Source organism: Polistes canadensis, unplaced genomic scaffold, assembly GCF_001313835.1.
Source record: "Polistes canadensis isolate GaletaPanama2010 unplaced genomic scaffold, ASM131383v1 scaffold_313, whole genome shotgun sequence".
NCBI classification, from domain to species: domain Eukaryota; kingdom Metazoa; phylum Arthropoda; class Insecta; order Hymenoptera; family Vespidae; genus Polistes; species Polistes canadensis.
In genome coordinates this window covers 18,887-32,025 of record NW_014569860.1, presented here as the reverse complement: position 1 = coordinate 32,025, position 13,139 = coordinate 18,887, and the positions used below count along the sequence as shown (strand labels likewise).

Genomic DNA, 13,139 nt, shown 5'->3' with positions numbered 1-13,139 from the left:
TATATTTTTTTTTTATACTAATTTTTCATTCTTCTCGCAATTGTCGCTTAACTTCGTTTTTTTTTTTAATTACGATTCTTTATGCAGAAATATTTATCTTTATTTATTTTATATTTTTTTGTATTCCTTCTTGCAGTATTCGTGAAACGACTTAGTAGGACCTTATTAGGATTGAATAGTTTTCCTTAAGTCTTTTCCTCATCTTTCGTCGACATCGAAATTTCTTTCTTACGAAGTGGTCGGAAAGATTTTCTCTAGGAAAAGCGTCTTCCGAGTAAGAGAGAAAGCAAATATTTGCTGAAAATCGTGAAAAATGGTCTTTCAATTCGATTCGATTCGATTCGATTGAAATTTTATTTTATTTTTTTTTTTAAATAAAGTACTTGGAAAAAATCTAAGTAAACATTTCAGATTTAGTTTTCGTTCTTTTTTCGAATTTTTATTATTATTATTATTTACATATATAGATACTTCCACACACATACATATCTTAATTTGGTATTATCAGAAATATATTATTAATATCACGTATGTATAGTTATTAAATTTGTTGAATGTTTTTACAATATGCAAATTACAAAGTAAACAAAAAATAAGAATAGAAACTCTATGAATGTGTAATAATATATTTTTCTTTTATAAATTAGCTTTTGTGTGTATACTATCCAACGTTTAATCCTTTCGAGTAGTCTTTTATTAATTTTAAAACATTAAAAAGCTTGATATTCTGACAAGAAGTAAAAAAGGAAAAGAAAAGAAAAGAAAAGAAAAGGAAGATGACGAAGAAAGGATAAGAAAAAAGTATAGAGAAATTGAGAACAATAGAAAACACATTGCTGGTATTACTCTCTATGCTTTTGCGAATTTTTTTTTTTTGTTCTCTTTCCTTTTCCATAGAAAATATCATTGTTTGTTTTTTCTTTTCTATTTTTTTTTTTTTTTCCACAGAAGATCTTCCAAAGGTTTCCTTATAAACTCTTATGGGAATTTAACGGAGAATAAGAGTATCTAAGATATTTTTTACATTTGTAAGCATTTATATTTTTTTCCTCAAAAATATCTTTCCATGAGAAGATTTTTCAATTCTATGGAAATACAATATTTGCCTTGTTATTTTATTTTCCAAAGGGAGATAATTATTTCCTTTATTATTTAACACACATTTCAAACGATTAATAAAAACTTGACGCAATTTATTCGAGTTAATTAGCGTGTATTCTTCTTTTTCAATTATTATTATTATAAGAAAAGAGTTCATTATTATGTTGCTTTAATGTCATAGCCTTTCTTCTTCTTCTTCTTCTTCTTCTTACTTTTCTTCTTGCGATTGTCAAAAACACTTCTTACAATTAGAAACAGTTTGTCATTGTCAAATGAACATTTTGTTTGAATATGAAAGAACAAGGGAAAAACAAAGATAGAAGAAAGTAAAGGGTTGGAAAGGGTTGGTGTCGTGGTAATAATGCTGGTAATGGTGTACAAACAAGTAGAACGTGAGGCGTCAGTTTGCAAAATACAACACACGTTTTTTTTTATAGTCTGACGAGTGATTACGTGATTAATTAATTTATGACCCCCATAACGAGTGTAACCGTATATCATTCTGGCCTAGAAATAATAGTTTAACGTTTTGCAAATGCATCTCTGATATTCTAACTGCTAGTTCAGTAATTTTCGACAAGATTGTATAGGTATATGTGTGTGTGTGTGTGTGTGTGTATATATATACGTACGATCGGCCTGACGAGTTTTTGGCTGACTTGTACTACTGCAGACATTATGGTATCATGCCAAAATACCTAATGATTACTTTTTTTATCTTACCCTATATATTCCTAACTTTTTTTTGTTCTTTTTTTAACACTCAATTTATAACGATCATTTAAATTTTCGATCGATTATTTATTCAAGGATTCAAATTAGTTCATAAATGTTTTAAAACAGTATTACGATTAATTATTATTTTAAAGTCAATCAATTATAATCGCTAAAACCAGGAAGAAAGAACACCATAAATATTAATCTACAAATGTTAGACATTACAAGAAAGAGACAAATGGAAAGCATGAAATTCATAAAAATCTCGTAGATAAATAATCAGAATGTTAATAATCACGTTAAAACAAATAAAAATGATATTAGAATAGAGAAAAATATGGCCTAATCAAAAAAACATCGTGCAAAAATAGGGATTTCATTTTTTTTTTTTTTTTATTTTTGTGTGTGTGTTCTCGAACGAGAAACCTTCTCGCGAAAAGAATTCCTATCGAAATACGATTCGCCTTTCAAAGTCACGGCCGATCGGAAAACTCTTATTCCATTTCAAAGGAAATTCTGGTTGTCGTAAAAGAAAGAGAGAGAGAGAGAGAAAGAAAGAGAGAGAAATAAAAAGGAAAAGAAAGAAAATAGAGTAAGAGAAGGTCCATTACGTTATTCCGTTCACAAGAGAGAAAATTCGCTTCATATTCCATCGATATGGTGTCTTTCATCTCGGTTACGTTTCGGAACTTCGAACACGGAAATCATCTTTGAGTAATGTACCCTTTTTCTTTTTTTTTTTTTTATTATTATTATTTTTTATTATTCTCAGGAAATAAACGACGTTGAACTATTTTAGTAGTAGTAGTTGTAGTAGAAGATGAAGAAGAAAACACGTCGAATATTCAACAACGTGACTTTACTTACACGTACTTACACATATACGAACGAAAAAGATACGTGTACTATGTACATACACATATACATAAACGCAACTTATATCTACTTATCTTGAAATTTATTCTCTCCTCGTGTTTCTTTCGAAAAATATATTTTCTTGGAATATATACATATATATATATATATATGTGTTCGTTGGAAAAAATTTATTGGTTTGTACCAGTTACGTGTGTAATAGCAATAGTAGTAGTAGTAGTAGTAGTAGTAGTCGTCTCAGTGGTAAGCCACGAGAAGATGGTTTGTGATGGAACGCGTATAAAGATGAATGCTTGGTACTTCTATTGAAAAATTTTCAAGAAAGGAAGGAACGAGTAGTATAAGAAATAACCTGACGATATCGGTCTAGGTATGTAATATATATATATAGATAGTAGTAGTCTTTTGTTCGATTATTCGAATTTTCTAGAAGCTTTATCGAAGAATTGACCTCTCGATCTTATTAGAATTATTTCGATGATATCCTTGTGTGTGTGTAAATTTTTAATCAAATTAAAACATAACAAAAAAAAAAAAAATAAGATTTTTACTTAATCAACCTATTGAACTATCAATTTTTTAATAACACATATAGTATTTATTATTATTAATATATAATAATTAATAAATATATATATTAGATTGGCAATTAAGTTACTGTCGTATTTGAAAATGTTAATACAAGGGAATATATATTATTGATTCATTTTTATTGAAAAAAATAAACTTTCTTTTTTAAAATGTAATAAAAAAGGGTGGAAACTTAGTTGCCAATCTGATGCCATAAAAGAAATAGTTGGTTTTTTTTGTTCGATGGTCAAAGAACTGATTGAAAAATGTTATTTCTTTTTTCCTAAGAGGATAAATTATATTATTATTTATCTTCGTTTTATCTTTTTTTCATTCTCTTTCTTACCTTATTTCGTGTTTCATTTATACGATGCATAATAAAGTTCGCATTAACGAAATACTTTACGATCGGAAAGAAATTGCAAAAGTTTCTCGTATTGGTATCGGTTGTTCAAATATATAAATATAATATATGTATGTGTGTGTGTGTTTGTATTTGTATGTGTAAAGCCATGATAAGCCGCTTATGTCCTATCGTGGTGCAGGAATCATAACAGCCCTCAAAAATGTTTCTTCGTTGCGTGTTTAAGCCCCGTTGAAAATTCTTTTCTCTCTTTCCTTCTCTATTTCTTTTTTCTTCACTATTTTTTTTTTTCTCTAAATTCTTCTCATCGTCTATATCTTTCAGACTGTTTAAAAAGTTTGGTTTTTTTTTTGTTGTTTTAAACAACTAGAGACGATCAAACTTTCTCCCTATTTTTCTTTATTCTATTTTACGATACTTTTAGTTTAAATCCTGAAAATCTTTTTCTTCTATTCGTAAGAAAAATACAAACTACTACTACTACTACTACTACTACTACTACTATCTATATATTTTTCTATCGTTTTTCTTTTTTCTATTTCCTTTATTTTTCCCCTCATTTTATTTTCTTCTCTGTTTTTCTCTCTCTCTCTCTCTCTTTGATATTTTCTAAGAGTATACGTGGGGGAAGGGGGAATTAAGGGGAAAAATTTCGAAGCGTTTTCTATCGATCGGTATTGTTTAGTTTTACGTTATCCTGAAAATCCGATAATTTCAAAGTGTTCTCTCTCTCTCTCTCTCTCTACGTACAAGCTATTATATAATCGTTGCAAAATTGTATATCTACAAATATGTATTATATATACAGGATGTCTCAAAAGTTTTTATATCAAATTTAAATAATTACAAATTGTTTTTTCTTTTTGTTTTAATCGAGAGTAACATCATCGCGTGATTATTAATTTTCTTAACAACATTAATTGAAAATTCCTAATCCGATACGAGGAAGAAATCAAATGATTGCAATTCTATGTAAAAAATATCAAAACATTTATATATCCGTCCGTTCAATCTTTAATAATTATTTTTATTAGAACTATATCTCGAATGGATATTCTTTAATAAAATCTTTTTTCTTTTTTATCAGATAACAAAATATTTTCTTTATATCTATCCATTTAATTCTCATATATATATATATATATATTTATTATTATTAATATTATTATTTTTATATTGATTATATTCATATCCTTTGTAGGTAAATTCAAATTTTTGAAAAATCCTGTATACACCTACGACGCACCTATACTTATACTTATATATATATATTTATAATTTTTTTTTCTTTTTTCCCAACCCCCACACACACATACGTTATGCAATAAAAACCGTAACGACGTTCGTACGTTCGTTCGTTCGTTTTTAATTCGACCGAAAGGATTGAAATTCAGCAGGCATTGTTATATATTAAATCGTTCCTCGACAGTTTGAGATAAAATGGAATCGAGTTTTATATCGAAACACGAGTCTGATATACGTATACATACATATATATATATAAGTGTGTGTGTGTGTGTATGCGTAACATGGTGGAAAAATGCAACCAACCATCTGGGTACGATTCATTTACATCCTCGTTTGCGTGATATCCTTTGCAACAAACGTTAACGAACTGTTTCTCATTGAGTGGGAGGGGTGGGGGAGGGTGAGGGAGGGTGTGAGGGGAATTTGAAACATAAAGAAAACATTTAACAAAATATATGTTGTCAATGAAATAGCTTTACAAAAGAATACAAATGACTTTACAAACGTATGAAATACGCGGTTTCACACTACTGGTTCGGTCAATTTTTTTCTTGGTCTATCAAAAATAAATAATTGTTTTATTTTATTTTATTTTATTTATTTCTTTTTTTTTTTTCGAAACATCAATCACACGAGAAAAATTCGATTAGTTTCTAACGAATGTTATTTCGTTGTTGTTGTTGTTGTTCAATTCCATTCGCGTTTGATTTTTTAAAAGCAAAGCTTGAATGTTCATTTGGGATTGAATTGCTATTTCATTATCGAAGTTATCTCTGACATCGTTATATATAATACATTTTTATTGGGATTTAAATAATAAAACATACATCGCGATTTGAACATTTCAATATTTTCAAACTACTGTTTCATATCTCGAATACATTTATTATAAATATTAATTATATTATAATGTGAAAGAAAAATTAATTAACAGAATAATAAAAAGAAACATTAGTTAATAAAAGAAAGAATATAATAATTAGTGTTATATAAATGAAAGAGAGAAAAATTAGCTTAATAAAATAATAAATAGAACTATTAGTTAATAAAAGAAAAAAGAAGGGATGTTACGATATATTATTTCGATCTTCTACATAAAAACATGCTATTTAGTTTTACTTTTACGTTCAAGAAGAGAAACAGATAAAGGAGAAAGAGTAGGAGGAATGGGTTGATGGGGTGGTGGGCGGATACTTTTATGTCAGAATTGAGAAGAAAAAAGTAAAAAAAAAGATATGGACGAGTCCTTGGCTTACAAGGAACTCCTAACGATTATGCGAACGAATGGCATTCACGTTTGCAAATAACTTGAGAACCTCTTTAAGATGTCTCTTACTGTTCTCGTAATACCCTTTGTTTTGTGGAGAGCATCTAAGAAAGTTGGGTTCAGTCGAGTCTCGAAGTTAAGGGTCTTCTTAAGGGTATCGAAAAGCTTCTATCGAGAACCCGCAGGAGTCTTCGAATGTGTCCTATCTTATCTGATTCAATTTAAGAATTACGAGTGGGGTCTTACCTTCGTTAACTTTAACTTGTGATACAAAATTTGTCGTTGATATCAAAATTTATATTATATACGAATATATATAAAAAAAAACGAGTTTATTAACAATAAATTTATATAATATTAACATCTTTTTCTTCTTCCTCACTTTATTAGGACTTTGTCTTGTTATAATAGTTTTTTTTTATTGCTATTTCTAGAAACGATTTATATTATAATATAATATATTAAAGTAACAATAAATATTTCTATTACGATCAATTGTGTTTTATTTGAATTATTCGAATTTTGTATTTAACCCTTTGACTGTTAAGAATGCATATATGCGTTTGGTAACAGTTACTAGTGTGAATTATTAACAGATATATATGTGTTTGTTAATATAAATGTAAAATAATGTAATGTTGGTTCGTGTATTGATTATTATTGTTTTGAATTTTTTGTCACTAATGAAAATTATATTATATAAGAGACACAAATAAACACTTTAATTATTAAATATAATTTATTATTTAATCTGATATTAATAATATCAATTAAGGGAAATAGTCGAATTAATAAACTATACCGTTTCTTAAAAACACTTTAACTAAAAGTATTCAACACTCAAAGGGTTAATCTTATTGGTTTTATTCGAATAATTCACATTTTTGATAACGTTAGAAATGAAAATAATAATATTTGTAATAAATTAGATAATTTCTATGTGTTTTAATTATTAATGATGATTTAAAAGGATTAATAGACGAATAAATAAATGATGAAAGTATATGAAAGTCATCGTCAGTAACGATATAAATTCAACGATGATACCAAGCTAACAAGAAACGTAACCTCGTTGAGGAGGAAACATCAACCTGAAGAGACCCTCTCGAGTTCCTTAATTAGCAAGTTAATCTAGTTGCGTCAAAGTTATGTGGTGTTTCGTTAACACAAGGGGAAATTTATTTTACTTATTATTAAAATAGATTGAAAAATAAGAAAAGAAAATAATAAAATAATAAAATAATAAAATAATCATCGAATCTCTAACGTGTTTAACTTTATCATCGATGATCGATCTTTTTTATCATTTCTATCAAAAAAGCAAAGAAGAAGAAGAAGAAGAAAAAAAAAAAAGCAATGTATATCCATGATCGATCGCGTGGACATTGGAAAGTTTGTTCGAAAAAAAAAAAAAAAAAGAAAAAAAATGTAATCATAATCGATCGGTGTCGCATTTGTTTCAGATAATGACGCGCCCTTTGACTTTCCTGTTCTTGGTATCCTGTTTTACCTTCGTCAACGCTCGTACGTATTTGAACGTGTCAGGTGATATTCTTTTAGGTGCCCTATTTCCAATCCACGGTAAGGGTATCTCAGGTGAAAATTGCGGAAAAATTAGGGTTAGTATGATCAAATGTGATAAAAAAAAAAAACAAATATAAAATAAAAAAATTACAAAAAATGATCAGAAGGAAAGTTTTGAAGACACAAAAAAAGGAAAAAGAATTAAACAACTCGATATCCATTTATTCGTTTGATCCAAGCTCGAGGATGGAATTCAACCATTGGAAGCAATGCTTTACACGCTTCAACAAATCAATCAGGATCCTAACATTCTACCGGGTGTTCGTCTTGGTGCTGTGGCATTTGATAGCTGCGACAATCCCAATTATGCGCTCGAACAAGCCTTGAATTTCGTCAAAGGTACAATATCACTCATTGAATTTTTATTAATCAAATAAATCTTCGTGAATTGTTCATTGTTTGAATTTTTTTAATTTCATTTTTGTTCTTGTTGTTTGTAATCTTCTTATCTTATCTTATTTTATCTTTATTAATTGAATTATTTTTTATATTGTTATTATTATAGGATTCATCGCTCACTCGAATGAATTTCACGTTCAAGAATACGAGTGTAGAGATAAAAGCGTACCAAAGTTTTCGAAGGGTGGATTCGACAAAATTGTTGCTGTGTTGGCAGACCAGTCGAGCTCGGTCACCATACAGGTAACTTGAATAACCTACTATTATCCTTTGAACTTTGTCCTTTCGTATGGGATCAACTTTGTTAAACGAAAGGCCATAGGTGACTCTTTACCAAATGAAATTTATTTACGAACCAAATATTCGTTAATTTTCCTAATCGAGTTTTAGAGACGAATAATTTATACACACTTTGAATATTAAACAAGAAGAAGAAGAAGAAGATGATGATGATGAAGTTATCTTGAACATTTGTCGAAATTATGGAATTACGAAAATCGCGTGTGTGTGTGCTTATTTTTTAAATCATTCATAAATCTGATGAAATAAATAAGAGATAAAATAAAGAAAATAAAGTTGGATCTTTTATATATGTATGGAATAAAAAAGAAAAAAATATTGTTGTTATCTTTTTTAGGTGGCCTCCATGTTGAAATTGTTTTCAGTACCACAAGTATCGTATATGGCAACGTCACCAACACTCAGTAATAAAAAAATGTTCCCACACTTTTTCCGTACTATACCAAGTGACCTAAATCAAGCACACGCTATGCTGGAAATTCTCAAGTAAGTTTTTTAAAGAAAAAAAGAAAAAAAAAGAAAAAAAAAAAAACGATCCAACGAAATGGAATATTTAATAATATCGTTGTATTTGTTTTTTTTTTCTCTTTTTCAAAAATTGAATTTTATTCATTTAGTAATAATATTAAAATGATGTTACTTTGATCGAAGGAAATTCGAGTGGACGTACGTTTCGGTGGTTTATTCGGATACAGAGTATGGTAATCATGGTTACGAAACACTGATTTTTCTTGCTAGCTATTATAACATTTGCTTTAGTGCACCACAAATGATTGACAAGGAACACTTTAAAGTTGAGGATTATGACGATGTTATTCGTACGATTGCCAGTAAAACTGATGTTAGAGGTATGCAAATTTGTTACAACATTTATCCCCATACTAATATTTTTTATCTCAATATTAACACAAATTATGTAACGAATAATATTACTCTATAAATATTTATTCAATATTTCTCTTAGTGGTTGTACTTTTTGCGGAAAAATCAACGACCCTTTGCGTATTGGAAGCAGCAAAACGATTAGGTGTTGGTACAAGATTCGTTTGGATTGGTAGTGATTCCTGGTCTAGTTCGAATCATCGAGATTTTGCTGATCTTGATTCAAGTCGTATGGATCAAGAAATGGCAGTCTTGGAAGGTGCTTTAGTTGTCCAACCACTTTCAAGACAATTGTCAGGTTTCGATAAATATTTCACCAGTTTGACATTGGAACACGAGAAAATAAATCCATGGTTTAATGAATTTTGGCGAGAATATCATCGTTGTGGAAATAATGAAACTCAGGTATATCAAATATTTTTGTTTCCATCATTTTTATAAAATCTCAATGAGAAACTTTAACATTGGTTTTTCTTTTCTTTTTAGTATAACAACATTACAAACGAGGATTCATACGTTTCCTGTCTTGATTCTAATTTGAAAATAAATCGTTCGACTGGATACAAGCAACAAAAGTTTTTACATTTCGTTAGGGATGCCATTTATTCCGTGGCTTATGGGCTTCACGATATGCAACAAGAAAAATGTGGAACAAATTATTCGGGAATTTGTCCTGAAATGAGACACATCGATGGGATTGATCTAACGAAATACATTCAAAATGTTTCTTTCAAAGGTATAATATATAATTCTAATTACACATTAATTATATATATATATATATATTCTATTTAAAAATAATTAATTACGTTTTCAGATGACGCAGGAAATAAATTCCGATTTATGGATGGTACCGATGGTCCACCAAGATATTCTATTTTAAATTATCAAAAAAATGACGACGGAGCTTATCGTTGGGTGGTAATTGGTAATTACACAGGTATGATACCGAACTGAATTGAAACAAATTTTGTAATGTTCATTGAAAACCAAAAAAAAAAAGAAGAAGAATAAAAGAAGAAAATAATGAATTGTTTTTGTTAATAGAAGACGACGACAGAACCCCATCATTGTATATAGAAACAAAACTTATGAAGTATCGAAATCAAACGGAAGGTGGTAGAATGAATTTTCCTAATTCAACCTGTTCAAAACCATGCGAATCAAATCAGGTGATTGTTCCTGAGAAACAGGATTATTGTTGCTGGAAGTGTCGAAAATGTGGACTTTATCAATACAAAGTGGATGAACACAGGTGTGAGGATTGTCCTTCAGGTACTCGACCAACGGAAGATGCCAAGCATTGTGATCCAATTCCGGAAGAATATATTGATTATTATAATCCTTGGGCTATTGTTGCTATGGTGGTTGCTACTATTGGTCAGTTTTATTCAAATACAATCGATACAAATAAATTCAATGAAATTTCAAATTGAATCTCTCTCTCTCATTTCAACAACAATTAATATTATTTTTAGGTATAATATTAACCGTTTACGTATGGTTCGTATTTCGAATTTATGGTAAAACTCCAGTGATCAAAGCATCAGGTCGTGAATTGTCTTCCTTATTATTACTAAGTATCCTAGCTTCATTTCTAATGACTTTTGCCATAGTGGTTGAACCAAAAACTGAGACATGCGCTATCACCAGATTTGGTATTGGTTTTTGTTATACATTGTGTTATGCAGCTTTAGTGACCAAGACTAATAGGATACATAGAATATTTAATAATATTTCACACAGTCCACGTAAATCGAGGTAAAATTTTAATTAAAAACAAAATGTTTGTTATATCATACTTTTATAAGAATATTAATATTAATTATCTAATTATTTCATCTAGATACACAAGTCCTAAATCTCAATTGTTAATAACGGGAATATTGATAATTCTTGAAATAATAGTTAATATTACGTGGCTTGTAACCGTACCACCGAGGGTAACACATATTTATCCAACGAGAGATACGAGATTAAGAATATGTCAAGGCCTCGATGATACATCGTATATGGTTAGCCTAATCTATCCTTTCGTACTTATAGGTAAGCCACAAAATTTCATATAATTTATAATATCAGTAAACAATAAATTTGTGTATAATGAAAATTCACATATAAAATATGTTACTTCCTATTCTATGAAAATATAACATAAAATATATTTTATCAACACAGTAATATGCACCATTTATGCTATAAAGACGAGAAAATGTCCAGAGGGTTTTAACGAGACCAAACATATAGCATTTACAAATTACACGACAATGGTTCTGTGGTTGGCATTCGTACCACTTTATCTTGTATCAAGCAGCAATGCAATAAGGGTTGTAACCTTGGCATTATCATTGTCCCTTAGTGGTTTAGTTCAACTTGCCTGTCTCTTCTTCCCTAAGATCTATATTGTACTGATAAAACCGGAGAAGAACACAAAGGAATTGGTTATGGCACAACATAGAAGTTCCTCTTATTTACCGACACCTGCAACCCCTGTCGTAGCATTAAACGGTAATCCATTTGTGTTTCATACCACGGAACAGAAACCATGACCCTTGGAATTGTCCGAAAACTCTGGCGAATGGTAGAATTCCAATTAATAATTCGAAACAATGAAGAAGCTTTTCAACCGTGCTTTAATTGAATAATAATAATAATCATACATACATATTTTAATATCATTTCTCTTTACTGGCGTTTTCTGTATACGTTTAAATAATTTTACGTAATATTAAACGCTTAAACGTAGCTCTTACAACTTATTTTTTTGTCTTTTTTTTATCAATACAAGTATCGTTTTATTATTTTAAACAATTCATTGAAATATGCGTATTGTTGTTGGTAGTTTTAATCATCGATTGAATAAGCACGCTGTTAATGTTCAAATTTGGATGACAGTCATTTTGGATATATATATATATATATAAAAAAAAAGAACATTCAATTGACGAGGTTTATTAAAACGCCTAAGAGAAATATTTTGATCCTTTAATTATAGGATTAAATAATAATAATAATAATAATAAAACCATCGACTATACATATCGTTATAATTAAGGTAATACTTAGAGTGGTATAAATTTAATCGACAAAATATAATTAAACATCGTATGAACCACGAGTAATTATGAAATCTTTTTTAATTACATCAAACTTTTGAGCTACGTAATATCTGATTTATGATGATGAATCCGATAAGATGATAATGATAATACACATTATGCAATTAGACCAATCCGATTCTTTGGTTCCTGTGATGAGAGTGATACTATATTTACGATAACAATCTCAAACATATCGAACTTGATCTTGATCAACTCACACACACACACATAGATATTTATTTAAATTCCTTCATTATGCGATTTATATATCGAATAGTTAATTAATTAATTAATTAACGCACAGTCCGATTATATATTACCGTAAGCAGTCAACTATTTTAAACAAAATGTTTCTAACCGATTATGAATAGAATGCATTGTCTAGATCAATGTTTCTCAATCTGTAATCTGCAGAACAAATATAATTGGTCATCAAAATATAATTATCTAATTTGTTTATATTTATTATAAATTGTTTTTACAATTTTTGTTTTTTTTTTTTTTTCAATTTATCTTTAATGCACAACGATTTTCTTTAATTTTATAGCAACTTTAAATTTATTACAATATTCTGTATACTTGTTCGAAATTTCATTTGATTGGTGATAAGAAAATGATTGATTGGTCTGCAGCATGCAATGAAATGTGAGAGAAACACTTGTCTAGATATTTATTAATTAACTTTTACGAATTTAATAAAAAAGCACACACACATGGGTATTATAAAATA

General features: G+C 28.8%; 1 protein-coding gene across 2 annotated transcripts in view; it reads left to right on the top strand.

Moving 5' to 3' along the window:
- Positions 1–12,857, top strand: part of LOC106791509 (metabotropic glutamate receptor 3-like) — a 14,847-nt gene extending 1,990 nt beyond the window's left edge. For both annotated transcript variants that reach the window (XM_014757184.1, XM_014757185.1), the window contains 12 exons: positions 7,607–7,762; positions 7,907–8,066; positions 8,233–8,369; positions 8,764–8,912; positions 9,078–9,274; positions 9,391–9,713; positions 9,795–10,044; positions 10,126–10,248; positions 10,356–10,688; positions 10,787–11,069; positions 11,155–11,354; positions 11,487–12,857. In XM_014757184.1, the coding sequence (XP_014612670.1) occupies positions 7,610–7,762; positions 7,907–8,066; positions 8,233–8,369; positions 8,764–8,912; positions 9,078–9,274; positions 9,391–9,713; positions 9,795–10,044; positions 10,126–10,248; positions 10,356–10,688; positions 10,787–11,069; positions 11,155–11,354; positions 11,487–11,857 (2,679 nt within the window). In that variant the 5' untranslated portion in view covers positions 7,607–7,609 and the 3' untranslated portion in view covers positions 11,858–12,857. The remainder of the gene's footprint in view (positions 1–7,606; positions 7,763–7,906; positions 8,067–8,232; positions 8,370–8,763; positions 8,913–9,077; positions 9,275–9,390; positions 9,714–9,794; positions 10,045–10,125; positions 10,249–10,355; positions 10,689–10,786; positions 11,070–11,154; positions 11,355–11,486) is intronic.
- Positions 12,858–13,139: the final 282 nt, after the last annotated feature.